Source organism: Molossus molossus, unplaced genomic scaffold, assembly GCF_014108415.1.
Source record: "Molossus molossus isolate mMolMol1 unplaced genomic scaffold, mMolMol1.p scaffold_m16_p_4, whole genome shotgun sequence".
NCBI classification, from domain to species: domain Eukaryota; kingdom Metazoa; phylum Chordata; class Mammalia; order Chiroptera; family Molossidae; genus Molossus; species Molossus molossus.
Genome location: NW_023425377.1, coordinates 108,870,384 through 108,887,353, shown reverse-complemented (window position 1 = coordinate 108,887,353; position 16,970 = coordinate 108,870,384). Strand labels below are relative to the sequence as shown.

Sequence of the window (16,970 nt, the reverse complement as noted above, 5' to 3'; positions counted from 1 at the left end):
CCCAGCTCATGACCACCACCAGAGAGCATGCGCACACGAACTCGTCTGCAGACAGGGAGGGCTCGAAGCTCCCCGGGGCACCGCGCAGTCAGTGGACGTTGTAAGTGCCCCTCCTCCCTGACCCTTCTCTTCACTGGCAGTTCTACCAAGACGTGAAGGACTGGTGGCTGTTCGGCTTCTACTTCTGCATGCCCCTGGTGTGCACCGCCATCTTCTACACCCTCATGACCTGCGAGATGTTAAACAGAAGGAACGGCAGCCTGAGAATCGCCCTCAGTGAACATCTGAAACAGGTGAATGCAGTACAATTAGGAAATTGAGGCCGGGACTGTTTGTCCTTGACAACCAAAGGCCTATATTTCAGAGTTAGCCTGCTTTCCCAAAAATAAAACTTCTGTCTTCTTGGTCTGTCTGTCTTCTTTTCTTTTCTTTTTTTTAATCCTCACCCGAGGATATTTTTCCATTTTTTGTTCAGATAGAGTGGGAGGGAGAGAGAGGAAGAGAGAGAGAGAAACATCGATGTGAAAGGGACACATTGAGTGGCTGCCACCCGCACGACCAACCAGGGCCGGGGACAAACTGCAACCAAGGAATGTGCCCTTAGCGGGAACCGAACCCAGGTCTCTCTGGACCGCAGGTCGACGCTCTAACTGCTGAGTCAAACTGGCCAGGGCTTCTTTTCTTTATAGTTGTAGGAATTTCTTCTTTACATATATATATTTTTTAATTGATTTTAGAGAGAGGAAGGGAAAAGGAGAGAGAGAGAGAAACATCAATGAGAGACAATATCGACTGGCTGCTTCCTGAATGACCCCCACTGGGGACCTGGCCCACTACCTGGGCATGTGCCCTGACTGAACTGAATGGCTACCTCTTGGTGCGTGGGCTGATGCTCAATCACTGAGCCACACCAGCTGGGCTTAGGAATTTCTTTTGTGACCTAGGGAGCCTACCTGGAGGCCCGGCCCAAATAGAGGAACTGTTTCTTTATTTTTGCCAAGAGTGCATCAACCGTGTGTGTTTGTGTGTGTGTGTGTGTGTGTCCGTTGAATTTGGCTTGGAACTGTGCCAGGACCAAAAAGGAGCACATGACTTTCTCCTGTAGTGGGCTTTGCAGTCTTATTGTGTAAATAAACTATGAACATGGAAACAACTGGAAAATGGAACCACCGGTGCAGCAAAAGTAGCCTGTGCTAGAGAAAGCCAAGGAGGATATGAGATTACGTCCTGGAGAAAATGCTCGTGGATAGGGGCGTTGACCTGTTCGTGGACGATAAAGGGGTTTGATGGGAAGGAAGAGGACAGAGGGTATTTCAGGTGGGAAGATAGGCGTCTAGTTATAACATGACAAGGAAACCACTAATTTGGGGAGAAAGGAGATGAACCTCATTAGAGCAACATCAACAACATTGATGGTAGGACTCTTGACAGGAAATCGGATTGGGTATATAAGAGGTGAAATTTTGGAGGGAACAAAGTTCTAGAATGAATTTGAATATGTCAATAAGAGGCTGTTGTTGGTCCCTCCAGGACAACACACAGAACAGAGAAAGCTGTGAGCTTAAAAGGGCAAAACTTGGGTCTCACACTTGCTGGCTCTGTGACATTGGAAAATGGCTTAATCTCTCTGGGCTTCTAATTCCTCATAGAAATAGATACTAATACATCAAGAGGGTTACCTAGTACATGCAGGGGTCTAACACAATCCAACTCATAGTAAGTACTCAGAATATATTCATAGATAAGAATTCAAGGAGTAAACTAGGACTGTAGGTAAGTTCTAAGCCTCAACAGAGGACACCCAACCACAGCAAAAGTTAATGGGAGTTGTTGATGAAGTCTGCCCTAATAGTTATCTATATAGTTATCATATACAAGCATCATTCTAAAGCAGCAGCTCTTTTCAACCACTGTACTAACTTTTCTGAGCTTCCAACTCCTTTTCTGTAAATTGGGCATAATTGCATATAAATCAATATTATCATGGGAATCAAAGGAACTCATGTGCCTACACATACTTTGTAAAAATCTAACATGCCATACACATCGTAGCTATTCTATTGAAATTTAACAAGAGTCCTGGCCAGTTTTGCTCAGTGGTTAGAGTGTCTGCCTGCAGGCCAGAGAGTCCCGGGTTCAGTTCCCGCTAAGGGCACATACCTCGGTTACGGTTCATCCCCGGCCCCAGCTGGGTTGTGCGGGTGGCAACCAGTTGATGTGTCTCTCTCACATCAATGTTTCTCTCTCTCTCTCTTCCTCCTTCTCTCCCTCCCGCTCTATATGAAGATAAATGCAAAAATGTCCTCGGGTGAAGATTTAAAAAAATTAACAAAAAAATTATAATGAGAAACTATGGTGTGACTTGGTTCAAGTATGAAAATTCCAAGTACTCCAGATGTGAAATATATTAAGCAATTATTACCTCTCATTCCTGCAATGGAAGTAATTCATTAGAATAGATTTGTGAAAAACTGTGTTTTAAATGTTGATTTTCGTATCAGCACCATGACTGGGCCTGTGTAAGCTATAAGTGATATCTGCTCTGAAAATAATTAAATGGGGAATGGGAGCAATAATACGATGATAATGCTTCAGATTTCCATACATGTTTAAAGGTTTTCTTAGAGCATTTCCATGTCATTTTCTTATTTGAATCCCCCAAAGCATACTGTGAGACAGGCGAGACAGGCATTACCCACATTATAGAGGTGGTGAAGGAATGACTCAACCAAATGGAAATCAGAACCCAAGACTTGGCCCTCATGCAGTAGACACCCCTTGTGCCACACTCAAAGCTGTAGCAGGTTCTGAGAGCAGAGGAGCAAGCCCGGCTGGAAGGCCTTCGAGTGGGACTGAGCGAAGCCAGCTCAGAGGGCGAGGCCCTGCCACCCTCTGACTGGTATCCTGTCGGGCCCTTGGTCTCACTTCTTGCATGGTTTCTCGGATGTCCCTTCATTGCACTGACAACAACTTTATCGGATAGGGATTGCGTGTGGATGCTGGTAGCAGAAAACTCAAAATGACACTGAGTAGACCAAGGAGGGGGTTTATATTCCTCTCTCAGCAAAAAGCTCAGATGTCATAGGTTCCGTGGTGAAGGGACTCATGGGCAGGTGTCTGCTGTTTTGCTGACCTTTCACTCAGTGTCACAAGACAGCAACTACAGTGCTCCCCTTATACAGTGTCTGATTTCCAGCCGGACAGAAGGGGAAGAACGTAGATTACATGAGTGTGTGCACACCAAAGGAGTATCCCCCACTTTTAAGCAGCTTTCCAGAAACCTCACACAATTTCTGCTCAATCTGACCGATAGAACTGTGTCAGGTGGCCATTTAATGGTTAGGCCAGGCTCCACACTGCTATACAAAATCAAGACTCTGACTGATAGCAGGGAAAATAGGAGGATGAATATTGGCTAAGTAGCTAGCAGACTGCCATGCAATGTATTAATATTACCTTTTAAAAGGGGAGTCCTCTTTAGGGATATGCTCAGAGGAGGTCGCCTTCCCCTAATACGCTCCTTTTTCATTTTTCTGGACATACTGTCTTTCTGTGTACACAAAACGACCCTTTAAAATGATCCCCCCTTCCTGCAGATTGGAATCCTTTGTTTCTCTCAATCATTGCTCCGTTTATGTGTTCTCTGAAGCATATCCCAGCTAGCCCAATAGATCCTAAAGATTAAAGAACTCACAGTTCTTCAAGTTAGAGTAGCAATTTGTGATAACTGCCCCCAAATCTTTTTAAACAACTCTATTAATCATGTGGGTTTATTGTAGGCTTCCCATACTTAATGCTATATGCTGTGGATTGAACCAGCATTACCCTGTTTTCAATCAGCTTTACTTTGACATTAACTGATCCCAGTTACAGACAAGTTACATTTTATGTTCCTAGTTAGGCTTCTAAATGCAGGTACGATAATACTCAAGCATAATGCACACAAAGGACTGGTTGCTGCTGATAATTCACAACCTATGTTTTTCTGATCTTGCGCAGACTTTAAAGTATGTAAACCTTCAGCTGAAGTCAGTCCAGGGTCACAATGTCCCAGTTTTTCTAATCACCATTGCTGATAATCCTTTACCCTCATCCCTCTTTTTGCAAACAATGTCTCTTTGGGAAATACATCATTAAAAAAAGAATTTTCATAGCAAAAATATCCCAATGCTAGTTTTCTTCAAGATCAAGAAATGGAGAAAACATATCGCTGTCGCTTTTTCTTTTCTATTTCCTATTCCCGTCTTTTTTTTTTTTTCTCCCCAAACGTCTTTGGAAAACGTTTTTCTCATTCTTTATCATGGTGGGTTCAGTCACCTTGACAAGCCCTGCTGTAATTAAGCTAGTCAGTTGTTATTGGGGCTTTTAGCTAATGCTTTCCCCCTATTACACACACACACACACACACACACACACACACACACACACACACTCAGCCACAGTGTTGGCTCAGCTCCAACTAGTTCCCTTCTCTCCCTGCCATGAAACCACTGTCCTGGTTCTACTAACCAGCCTGAAGTTATCATCCTTCCTGGCAGCTGCCCAAAAGAATCAGTAGCAAATTTTTATTATAAACTTGGACTCTACATCTTAAAGAGGTGGAGGCACTGGGAGGTAGGCGAGCTACCCTTTCTCTGCTCTCTACCGCTTCCTTGTCGTGTCGTTCTTTTATCTAGCAGAAAAACACTGAATTTACTGTACTTTTTTTTCCTCTCACTTTCCTTTAGCGTCGAGAAGTGGCAAAAACAGTTTTCTGCTTGGTTGTAATTTTTGCTCTTTGCTGGTTCCCTCTTCATTTAAGCCGTATTTTGAAGAAAACCGTGTATGATGAGACGGACACGAACCGATGTGAATTACTTAGGTATGATACTATGTACCCATTAGGAAATTGGAGAGTCTCTGAATTTCACATGTATGATGCTTTTGCAAAACCATCTAGTCTACGTTCTCATTAGCCCTGAACATTAAAACTGCAAAGTTGATTATTTTTTCTCTAGCTGACATAGCCCATAACTGATCCCCAAATTTGTGCAAGCCTACCTGTAATCTTGCTGCTCCCCTCCTGAGGCTGTGCATCACAGCCCGGGCTCACCAAGTGGCAGGTGAATGTCCTGCAGAACTGTAACTGCCATTTAAACAAGGACTCTAAAAACCTTCTGACTGCTCCTTGCGAGAAATGGCTTCTGGGCAAGAAAAATGCTTATTCTAGGGATAAATGCTGGTTTGCAGTTTTGAAAACATCACGTTCTAATTATTTTACTCTATTTTCTCTTGCTCTAGTTTCTTGCTGCTCATGGATTACATCGGTATTAACTTGGCAACTATGAATTCATGTATTAACCCAATAGCTCTATATTTTGTGAGCAAGAAATTTAAAAATTGTTTTCAGGTAAGACCGTTTTGCAAGTATTTTTAAGGCCAACCAAATAAGTATATTAAGTAGCCAACAGGCATGGCTAATTCCAGCTGTAAATATTACTTTCATCAGCTATACTTTTCAGTAGAGAAGTGGAAATCATATTTTGTTAACTAGAAAGATGGTCAGATTGTCAGCATAAGAGAAACGTAATATCTAGTCAGACAGCGACATATTCAGAGGTTAAAATTAAAAATAACTAACTTAATAACATGTCAATGTAGTACTCTCCTTTTAAAAGAAATGCTCAAATGTGAGCTCCAGGCCACATCGAATACATATAACCTATTTCTTCCTTATATTGTTTTTAGACTAACAACAGCCTCAATGAAACATAAACTCTATTGTTAAGAAAGGTCTTGCTAAACGCTACTAAATAGTATATTCGATAACAGCCTCCTCGAGGAACGTAAATGCTTATTGTTCTGGAAATCTGAACAAATGTGATTGCATTTGAAATCAGTTTCCTTCTGTTCTTCAAATCTCCTTGTAGCTAAGCCAGCCCATGTCCTCCAGAAGGTCCAAGCACTTCTCTTTGATGTGTTAGTTTTCCAGTTCCTGGAATAATTTTAGCATAGAGTCCAACTGGATAACATAGAGATAGCAAACTGGATTATGCTATCTCCAGCCAGGATGTCAGTTCATGGCACATATTAGGAAGAGTAGCATAGAGGTCAAGGGTGCAGGCTCTGGAAACAAACAATCTTGATTTACATCACCGCTGTGCACCTACTGCCAAACCCAGGTCCGGGTGGTGCCCCACTTGGTTCTTTAGTTTGCTGGTCTGTAAAATCAGACAATCACAGTATCTATGTCATAAGTGGGATTCAATGGGTTAATATATATTAAGTACTTGAAACAATAATAAATGCTCAGTATCAGTTTGTTAGTATTTGGGATAGAGTGGACACGGAAAACATAGTGACTGCCCCTGTGGAACATACAGTCTGAAAGGAGAGAGATGTATATTAACCAAGAATCATACAAATAGATGAAACTTGGTAGTTTCCTATAACTTGGCAGGAAAATAGCACCTACTACCAGGGCTGCGAACATCAGATGAGGCGAACAATGCAGAGAGCCAGACCATGGTACACACTGAAGAAAGGTCAGGTCCCTCCTAGCTCCCAACTCGTGCCCACCTCAAGTGATAGAGCGCTCTCCCTCTGGCCAAACCTGCTTCCCTTCCCCTTGGACTTGGACAATAGAATTTAAACAAGAAACATGGGCTCTATTTCTCTGCACTAGAATGGACAGTTTAGCTTCTCCCTACAGGTTACCGACTCCATCCCCAGATTATGTTAAGGCTCACATTCTGTCCTCAAGTGCATGTGAACATTTACTCCTTGTTGGTGGGGGCCCAAGGCCTGAGCGCTATGCTGGGAACAGGCTGGTAGGCTCAAGTCATTTAGCATCTGTTCCCTCTCCCAGTCTTGCCTCTGCTGCTGCTGTTACCAGTCCAAGAGCCTGACGACCTCGGTCCCCATGAATGGAACCAGCATCCAGTGGAAGAACCATGAACAAAATAACCACAACACAGAGAGGAGCAGCCACAAGGACAGTATAAACTAAACACTTTAAGAAACATTCATCAATATTCCTTCAAATCTCCTTGGAGGGGAAAAAAAAAATCACACAGCAACTATGTCTCCAGAAGTCTCTTCTCCCATGACTCAGTCCCACCGCCGGAAAATGCTTTCCAAAACATCAGAGAGGGGACGGGTTTATACCCACAAATTCAATGAATCTCCCTTCTTTAAGTTATCTAATTTACATATTCTGCATGTTATATTCAACACTAGAAAACGGTGAGCGTTGGCAGGGGAAAGGGAGACTGTTCAAGGAAACTAGATGTTATTTACTACGTTGCATGAGAATAGTTTTCAGTGCATGACTAGCTTTCACGGCCGTTGCCACATGTTCAATAGAACTGGTCATCATGAAAGTGTGGAGATTATGACATAGAGATATTTTTTAAGTGGGGTTTTTTTTGTTTGTTTGTTTACCAACCACAGTATGGGCTTAAGTCACCTTGATTTGAAACGTCATTCGGTGCCAGTATTTTTTTAACTGCATAGTAGCCTATAAATTATTTGAGTTTATTTTCTTTTTTAAAACAGTAAAACAAAATTTAGGTGAACAATTAGGTTACTATTTCTCATGTCACTGTTTTTCTTTGAAACATAATTTCTCAAGCTGCAACAAATACAAAAAAAAAAAAAAGCATAAACTGATAACCACATATGGCAGTGTAATAGCTGCTGTTCAAATAATTTCTAAGAACCTATTTTTTTAATGGTGTTTCATTATAGGAGATCCTGAACATATTTTTATGTTAAATTTGAAAATAATGATGCTTGAATCAAATAGTTCTGTATTTCATAAGCCCAATCTCTTTTTAATGTCTTTTATGTAAAATCAATATCATATACCAAAGTTTAAAGGTACACATGCATTTAACTATATCCAAGACTTTTGGTGAAATGCACAGAAGTCTAAAACACACCTAGGAGAATGGGATTGAATATTTTTAGAAGATATGGAAATTTTCATTGAGTTTTTTGGTAATAATAACATGTATATGTATGTATATGCATATATGTACATATATACACGTGTGTGCATGCACGTGTGTGTATATATGTATGTGTGTATTTTATATATACATACATAAATACATTTATATGTATATATAAAATACACACCACCTCATACTCTCCTGATTTGTCTTAAATGTTAATTGGCAGTAAGACTTTCTTGGTCATTCCCTTGTCCATATAGGAAACATCATTTCAAAGTGGCCAGCTGAGTTTACCATGTCAGTGAAATACAATTACCCCCAAAGGCCATCATGAACGATGCTTCTTTATTCTCCAGGTTTCCAATGTGAACTTAAACACCTCCCATACCCTTCCCACACCCTCACTACTCACATGGTCACCATTTCAAAGGGCCCACGGTGACTTTTGCTGGGCATTTTCCAAGATGTTTACAGACTGTGAGTATAGCAGAAAATCTTTTACCATGTGTATGTAAATATATATACAACTGTACATATCTTTTAGCCAATCTTCCTGTTATTATCGCTACAGAGTGTATCTGTGTGTGTGATGTATGCATGTGTGTGATGGTGTGAGGACTTATGTAATCTAAGAATAATGCCCCGTAGCTGTACCCAAGCACACAAGCTGGCTGGAATCTAGGGGTTGTTCATCCTGACAATCAGCCTCAGTCAGTTTCAATCTATGTGTTCAGAAAGCTTGTGACTGTGTCACCATTACAAATGGAATCTGGGCGGGGCATGAAAGGGGGCGCGTCATGAACTAACAGTAGGATTCTGTTTGTTTGGTTGCTTTGATAAAACAGTACTTGGGGTTGTATATTCTCCTGCGCTGGATCAAAAGTCATTCAACTTTGAAGTATTATATCATCCGGATCATCAACTCAACTCGGTGATGAGGCTGACAAGTGATCTAATGTTTGCATCAGGCTGCATCAAGCATATTCCTGATGATAAATTAGCTCATCGTTTGTTGGGTACCGGGTTCCAGGTGCTCCAGCTGCAGCGCCCCTTTGTGTAAGCAGTCAAATTCCATCACCCTGCTGGTGTGTCTCATGCTCCAATCGGACCTGTGACGGAAGCTGGATGTTCACACCATTTTGTTCAGACAGCTGTCTTTTTGTTTAAGATGCTTTGTCTCTTTCATATGAAGAATGCATTTTATCAATTCAGAAAGTCATTGCTTTCCGAATAACCACACAGGCTTCAATGGACACTTTGTTTATGGACTGGTAAGTAACTGTGGTTTACTAGTAGGAATATTTCCAATTTCTACTTTTACCACATCTTTCCAAGTAAATCTGTAGAAATGAGCCAAAAGCCAAGGCCCTGTGTTGGCAGTGGCCCATAAGTATAAAATAAAGTTTACAGAAGCCTTCCAAGTGTCTCTTCATTTTTACATAGTTCTTCAGAGAAAATGTTTGTTACAAATGTCTATTATAAACCTCTCCCTAGTAACAGCCAGGCAAACAGTTTCACTTTCAGACAGATACTTCCTGTGCTGCATTCTCTACCTACACTTGTGCTGAACACTTAACTCTCTCATTCATTTCTTCATTCGCCCTTCCAGTAAGTTTTATAAATGCCCCAGGAATTCTTCTGCTGGAGATACAGTAGTGACCAAAACAGGCAATGTCCGTGCTCTGCTGCAGTTTGAGTTCTGGAGGACGGGGTCGAACAATAAGCAGTCACAGTCCAGCAACAGTATGCCAGGTGGATACCTGGAGGAACAGACGCATATGTATCCAAGTGCTGACTTAACATCTCCAGCGGAATGGCTAACCTACTATCTCTAAAACCAAGCTCCTGATGTGGCTCTAAGGGCTGTGCCACCATAACCCCCCTCTGCTCATGTATTAGTCAGGGTTCCCCAGAGAAACAGAGCCGATATGTGTGAGAGAAGATTTATTCTGGAAATTGGCTCGTGTGACTATGGAGGCCGAGATATGCTATCATCTGCCGTCTGCAAGCTGGAGAACAAGGAAAGCCAGTGATATAATGCAGCCAAGTGCAAAGGCCTGAAAACTAGGGAAGCCAATGGTGTAACTCCCAGTCTGAGGCCAAAAGCCTGAGGATGGTGGAGCAGCCCGCTGGTGTAAGTCCCGGAGCCCACAGGCCCAAGAACCAGGAGCGCTGATGTCTGAGGACAGGAGAAAACGGATGCCCCAGCTCAAGAAGAGAGAGAGAGAATTTATCCTTCCCCTGCCTTGTTTCCCCCTCTGGCCATCTGCAGATGATTATGCCAGCCCACTGGTGAAGCTGCTCTGCCTGACGCAGTCTGCTGATTCAGATGCTGATCTTTTCAGGAAACACCTCGCAGACACACCCAGAAATGCCGTACCGCCTCACTGGGCATCCCTTACCAAGTCCAGTTGACACATAAAAATAACCATCAGAGTTCAAAGACAGCTCCCCGCTTTGAGTTGTCAGGATGAAAGCCTTGAAGTCATTCCATGCCCTTCTCTCACAGCTCATACCCAATGCCTCCATAAACCCTGCCAGGCTGTGTGCAGACCAGGTCCAGACCTAACCACTTGTTTACTCTACCATCCATTCTGAGCCGCCAACCTCTCTGGTTAGGATAACTGCAGTCAGCTCCTATCATGCCTGCTTGTTTCCAGCCTTGTAAGCACCATGCTGAGATTGGGGCCTCTCTCAAACGCCATAACTAGTCTGAAGGGGGTCAAAGTTCCAAGGTAGGCTGACCAACATCCCTTGGGAGGGGAGGGTTTAAAAACAGCTAAAGTAAGAAAGCGCCCTTTCCCACTGTGGCAAGTGTGGGAGGTTGTGAGCCTGGGAGCTCGGGCCACTGGGGTTTGGGCATTAGGCAGAAAGTCAATCTAGATTGTTATAAAAATGAAGAGCATTTAAGGCCTTGGTTCCAGTTTCCCCTGATGCCTTCCCATGGCTTGAGTAAGCAAACTTTGTGCCTTACTAGTTAAATTTGGTTTTCTGTTTTCTTACAATACATGCCATGCTAAGACCATCTCATCCCAGTTATTTATTTTTTATTGTTGTTGTTGTTTAGATTAATAGGCTTTATGTTTCTTAGAGTCGTTTTGGGTTTACAGAAAAACTGACGGCAAAGTACAGAGAGTTCCCACATGCTCTTTCCTCCTTCCCAAGACAGCCCCCCATTATTCACCTCCTGTATTCGTCTGGTATTGTTGATGAATCCATGCTGATCCACTAGCATTAACTAACGTCTGTAATGTACATTGGGATCCACTCTTTGTGTTGTACATTCTATGGATTTTGACAAAGGTGTGGGGACTGTTACCCACCGTTAGGTGTCATTCGGAATAGTTTCACTGCACTAAAAATTCCTGCGCTCCACCTCATCTTCCCTCCCTCTCGCTCCCTCTTGATTTACCTTTTCACTCAACACAGACCTAGTAAACACCCACCGTATTAAACTGTTTTAGTTGCCAGGAACCCAGCTATAACTCACTAAATGCAGGGACGTGCTTAGTGGTAACTCAGTAGGCACCAGCTTAGGGGACAGCAAAGGCAAAGAGTAGTCACAATTCTTTCAGCTGATGACCTCAGTGAACACCATGTGAGTGGTTCTTGCTTCTACAATTCTTATTGTAGTGAACGTAAATATGTCACTGCTAGGAGAATAGGATAATAATCAGCAACATAGTATTGCCTCTTCAGTATAAGCTTTCTAAGTCAGTAAATACATGTTATTCTCCACCCAGAAATAAACATATCCAGTAAAGTTTAAATTGAGGGAATGAAACAAATTAGAGATCAAATCCAGGAACTAGCCCAGACAAATGTCACTAGTCTGTTACCTCTGTTGTTATATTTGATAGCATGACTACTAGTCCACGGTAGAGTATTAGCACTATGTATGTGCAGAGTGAAGAAAATGCACACCGGTCCTTCCGAGCCTCCCCAGGCCTGAAATCCTGAGTCCACATGCCCTTTACGTGTAACATAATCTGGTACAGCACTGTGTTTATTGATTGTTCTCTAAACTTCACGCAAAGTTAAATCAGGGAACAAGTCCACCGTGCGCAGTTGGTTATTTCTGAACTTCCAGTGGGGTCTTCACATTTAAAAACCCCAGTGGCTTTTTAAATAATCCTACAGTTGAAGAAGCTTCTGTCACACTTTCCTCTAAATAGCAACAAAGACAAACCAGTGTCTATATTTGGTCAGGCCAATACTCTCTCTGGCGTTTTTGTTTCTATAACTGAAAGGAGACAGGCTACAGTTCTTAGAATCGGGGAATAATAAAGAACTGAAAATAACATTGTAACTGCTAAGCCTGGCTTTCCCCAAGAAGCTTGCTGGCACAGTTCACTTTGCATCTGATGAAGCCAGAAGTCCTATCATCTCCGGGTTTCCCAAGCTTTTCCCATCAATGCTCTTCAGTGGAGTGTGTTTCTTCCTGGGAGGTAATGAATTCGGAAGAGCAATGCTAAACCTAGATATAATCAGAACCATGGAATCTTCCTAAGGGGATATAGCGAATTCCACGAATTTTTCCTTTTGAGTCCTAAACCATAGTCCTCTTACCTAATATATCAATGTGGGGCTGATCATCTTTGATTTGATTTGATTCAATGATGGTAGATACAATTGTAGACTGGGTTTTGTGACCGATTTGTCCCAGGTGGGAGGGAGTCATGGACCCTGCCAGGCTACGTAGTAGCTCTAGGCCCTAGGCACCTATGGGGCATGGCTGACCCCTCCATTTATTCTTTGACAGGATAAAGCCATTTCTCCGTGAACTATAGCTCTCTGTTTTTCTCAAACTGTGGTAATTGGGATTAAATGCAGTTAAATTCTTGTCTTTTTTAAATATCCTAAAATGAGACAATCTATAAGTGTAGTCAGGTGAGGGGAACATATGTGTCCGTTGGGCTTTTCAGGCGTACATCTGCACTTCGTGGAAAACTGGCCGCCTTGGTCCAGTCTTGACTCTGCTATGGAACCTGGTGGGGTTGGGCCTGGATCACTGCTCCTCACTCTCAGGCAGGACCCTGTTGGGAGGGACAGAATTCAGCTGACCAGCTTAGGCCAAGCAGGGCCAAGTTCTGCAACTGGAGTGGGGGTGGGGCATGCGGAGGGATTGACTTCTCAGAGGAAAATGCATGCAGCCCTAGAAAGGGGAAGAACAGCTACACCACGTCCTTTCTTCATTGAGGGTATTGTCCACACATCCTACTACTCACTATTCCTGCTGCCCTGTTTAGCTGCATTAACTCCTCAAGTTTTATTTTCTTCAAAAATAATTTTTGCTCCTTGAATTATAAAAATGATATAAAACAGATCTATAATATATTTAACACCCTTGCAGAACAATAATTAATGAATGGTCTAGATATGCAAGGGAGAAAAAAATCGCTATGTATGGGACTATATCTACATTTATATTTTACATTTAATTTATCCAGTTCTTTGCTACCACAAACAAGGCTACACTATGCATCTTGTACGAGTCTTCACAGAGACATTTATGACTTCCCTGGGATGATCAAAAAGTAGGATCATGGCCCTGGCTGTTTGGCTCAGCGGTTGGAGCATTGACCTGAGGACCAGAGGGTCCTGGTTTCGGTTCCCACCAGGAGCACATACCAAAAAAAAAATAGTAGAATCGCAGGGTTTCTGCACAGTTAACATCCCTGAGTACTTCTCAGGTTGTCTCCAGGATGGCCCCACCATTCTGGGTTGATCTATTATTAGAGACTCCAGAGTTCTGCGACACTGTAACACTGCCACACTGGAGGAACATGTACCTTCAGACATATATAACAGGCACTTTTGGAGACCTGACCATTTGCTCCTGGATCCCTTGGACTAGCTCTGCTCACTCATCACCCATACTAACTGTGCCTGCAATGTTAGGGTCCTACCCTTGGACAGGGGAACCCAGGGAAGAGGATGTGCCTGGGAATTGTATGTCCACCACACCCCCACCATGACCTGTGGCCAACTTATGGTGTGAGAGCGCAAAAGCCCAGCTCCTGAGCCTCAGGTGGGATAAACACCGAGCACCCCAGAGATCAGGCTGAGTCTAGGACTTCACTTGAAATCACCTTTCTTAGCTTCTTCCCTATCCCAGCCTGCTTTTTCTATTCCTTTACTGGTTTCTTCCGGGGGGTGTGGCTTAACAAACCACTTACACCCCAATCCTTGGCTTAAGGTCCACTTCTGGGAGAACCTACCCAAAGACAGCACACCTTTCTATTTCACTGCTGAATATAAATGGCAAGTTTCAGGCACTGAACACATTAGATGTCCTTAGCATACTAAATTTGGGCTCATTTTTGAAATCACTCTTTCATTTCTCTGTCTGGAGCATCTCAGTGTGTAAGATCTCTCTCCCTCTCTTACCTGGCAATCAACACTTCCTCGCCCTCCATCCCAGCTGCTGGGAAGGAGGGTGGCTTTCTGTCAGGCAGGCACAAGGCCACTTCAGAAAGTCCATTTCAGGCTCCTTGGAGCAGGGCTGTTAAGCTTTCTTGTGTATCCAAACATCCCTCATATCAGAAATCAGCTGTAATTGGGAGAACACGCCCCTCTCAAGTGACGGCAAATGAAGGTTTAGGTTTTTATGAAGCAGGATATCAATGAGAGTTTTTAAAAAATTAGTCAGCTGCGGGTTTGAAGTGCAGGGAGAAAGCACAGATCACCCTGTTGAAGGGTGTGACAGTGAGGGCACCAGAGACTGAGGGCATCCTGAGGAAATTGCAGGGTCAAAGCAAAGGTTTTTATTTCTTCAAGACAGAAACACCCTGAGCAATTTCATGACAGAAATATTGAGGCCAGTGAAAGGAGATCATGTATTGATTAGAAAAAGCAGGTAACTGATGGACTGAGGTCCCAGGGGAGATGAGAGGAGTTGGAAATGCAGACTTGGACAGGAAGGAGGATTCTTCTTCACCTACTAACCAAGAGTGTCTGTTTCTTTGGGCATGTGGTCTCCTGACTTCCTATTCCTGAATGTCCTCTGTCTATATTTTAGGATGAAGGATAAGAACAGGGACTGTTTGTACCATAGGTAGAACTGTACCATTTTTCAACAGTACATTACAAGAACATCCTGGAAAATACCTGTGCAAGCGCACCTGTATGAATGAACTCTTCACCTTGGCCAGCTCCTGGCTAGAGGGACTCTGGGAAGACTGGCCTATAGCTGGAGTCAGAAGTGGGTCTCATTCACACTCAAGGCGATATATCTATGGGTGTCAGTGGGAACCATAACTGTGCAGCTTATTCTATAATGAACAGGTGTTGCTCTATCAATAGAGTATATGTATATAGAGAGAAGATTTATCTTTGATTTTTGATGAAGATAGTGTTCAATCTTATTCAATTAATAATTGTTTGTATCATAAATACACAAGATGAATCAAAATTATATTATTACATGTATATGTTTTCTTACAGAACCTACTGGGGAAAATTAATTTCAAATAAACTGGAGATGCAGGCTATTCCCATAACTATGCCTTAAAGCCTTTATTTTACGAACGTCTCCCAATCTCATAGTTGCTTCATGTTAAAGAGTATTTCTCGGTATCCCAAGTCTGGCAGTCAGGGTGGTGGGTAGAGGTTAAGCCCCGAAGCAGTCTAACATGCTTATGTACCTTCCCTTCTTCTCAGTGTCCATGAAGAATCTATACAATGGTCAGCTGTTTTCTAACTCCTTCCCCTCCACTGAGTGTTCCATTTCCACAAGCCCCATGCATAATATTCAGCAGGAAAAGGGGAGCCTGAGTTCAGTACTTCCTCCAGGCTGACCCTCGGTTCTTCTACCTCATCTGTAGATATCCAGCAATGGCATTACAAATTGCAGAATTCCTGGGGCGTGGCTAGCTGGTAGAGCCACCCACTTTTGCCACCCAGCTTCTCAGGGTTTCTTTCAATCAAAAAGCAGAAGGGTTATGGGAATTCAATACTCTACTGAACCGTGATTTGGTTCAGGCAAAATAATGGTAAAGCTTCTGACCATGCTTAGGATCACTCGTCATTCCATCGATTATCCCAATACTTCAGGGAACCTGTGTGGTTACACTTAAGAACTCTCATCTAGGCATTATATTGCATGACATATAATATCACAAGCTCTGCCTCTGTTGATGACACAGTACGCAACAAGTAAGAGGCTGTCATTCTGATTTCAGCTGAAATGCCACTTCCTCAGACAGACCTTTCATGACCACATGATGTAAATCAGTCATCCAGTCACTCAGTCATTCTGTTTTAATTCTTTGCAGAGCACATATCACTAAATGATGTTTTTCCTGGTCATTTAGGTTTGTTTATCTATTGTCTGTCCCTCCTACTAGACAAATTCACTGAAGTTGCAAGATATAAAATCAACACACAGAAATCAGCTATGTTTCTATACGCTAACAACAAAATATCTGAAAATGATTTAAAAAAACAATCCCATTTATAATACCATCAAAAACAGTAAAATACCTTAGGAATAAATTTAACCAAGGAGGTGAAAGATCTGTACTGTACAATGAAAACTAGAACACATTCATGAAAGAAATTTATAAAGACACTAATAAATGGAAAGATATCCCATTTTCATGTATCAGAAGAATTAATATTGTTGAAATGTCCATACTACCCAAAACTATCTCTAGATTCAATGCTATCCCTATCAAAATTCCAATAGCATTTTTCACAGGTATATAGCAATCTTAAAATTTTTATGAAACCACAAAAGATCTCAACTAGTCAAGATCTCAACTCAGCAATCCTGAGAAAGAAGAACTAAGTTAGAAGCATCTGCTTTTTAAATTCAAACTATATTACAAGGCTATAGTAAATAAAACAGTATGATACTATAGCCTAGAAATAAATTCTCACATATACAGTCAAGTAATAGTCGACAAGGAAGCCAAGAATATTCAGTGGGGAAACAACAGTTTTGTCAACTAATGGTGTTGAAAATACTGGATAATAACATGCAAAAGAATGAAATTGGACAACTGTCTTATACCACTCAGAAAAATTAAT

At 42.3% G+C, this 16,970-nt stretch overlaps 1 protein-coding gene across 2 annotated transcripts in view; it reads left to right on the top strand.

Annotated features, from left to right (window-relative positions):
• The window catches only part of EDNRA (endothelin receptor type A), a 54,767-nt gene extending 47,292 nt beyond the window's left edge, over positions 1-7,475 (top strand). Inside the window, exons 5-8 of one of the 2 annotated variants that reach the window (XM_036240461.1) lie at positions 141-293; positions 4,728-4,861; positions 5,281-5,389; positions 6,848-7,475. In XM_036240461.1, the coding sequence (XP_036096354.1) occupies positions 141-293; positions 4,728-4,861; positions 5,281-5,389; positions 6,848-6,988 (537 nt within the window). In that variant the 3' untranslated portion in view covers positions 6,989-7,475. The remainder of the gene's footprint in view (positions 1-140; positions 294-4,727; positions 4,862-5,280; positions 5,390-6,847) is intronic. The other variant, XM_036240462.1, reaches the window with a different exon arrangement.
• The last annotated feature ends 9,495 nt before the right edge of the window (positions 7,476-16,970 follow it).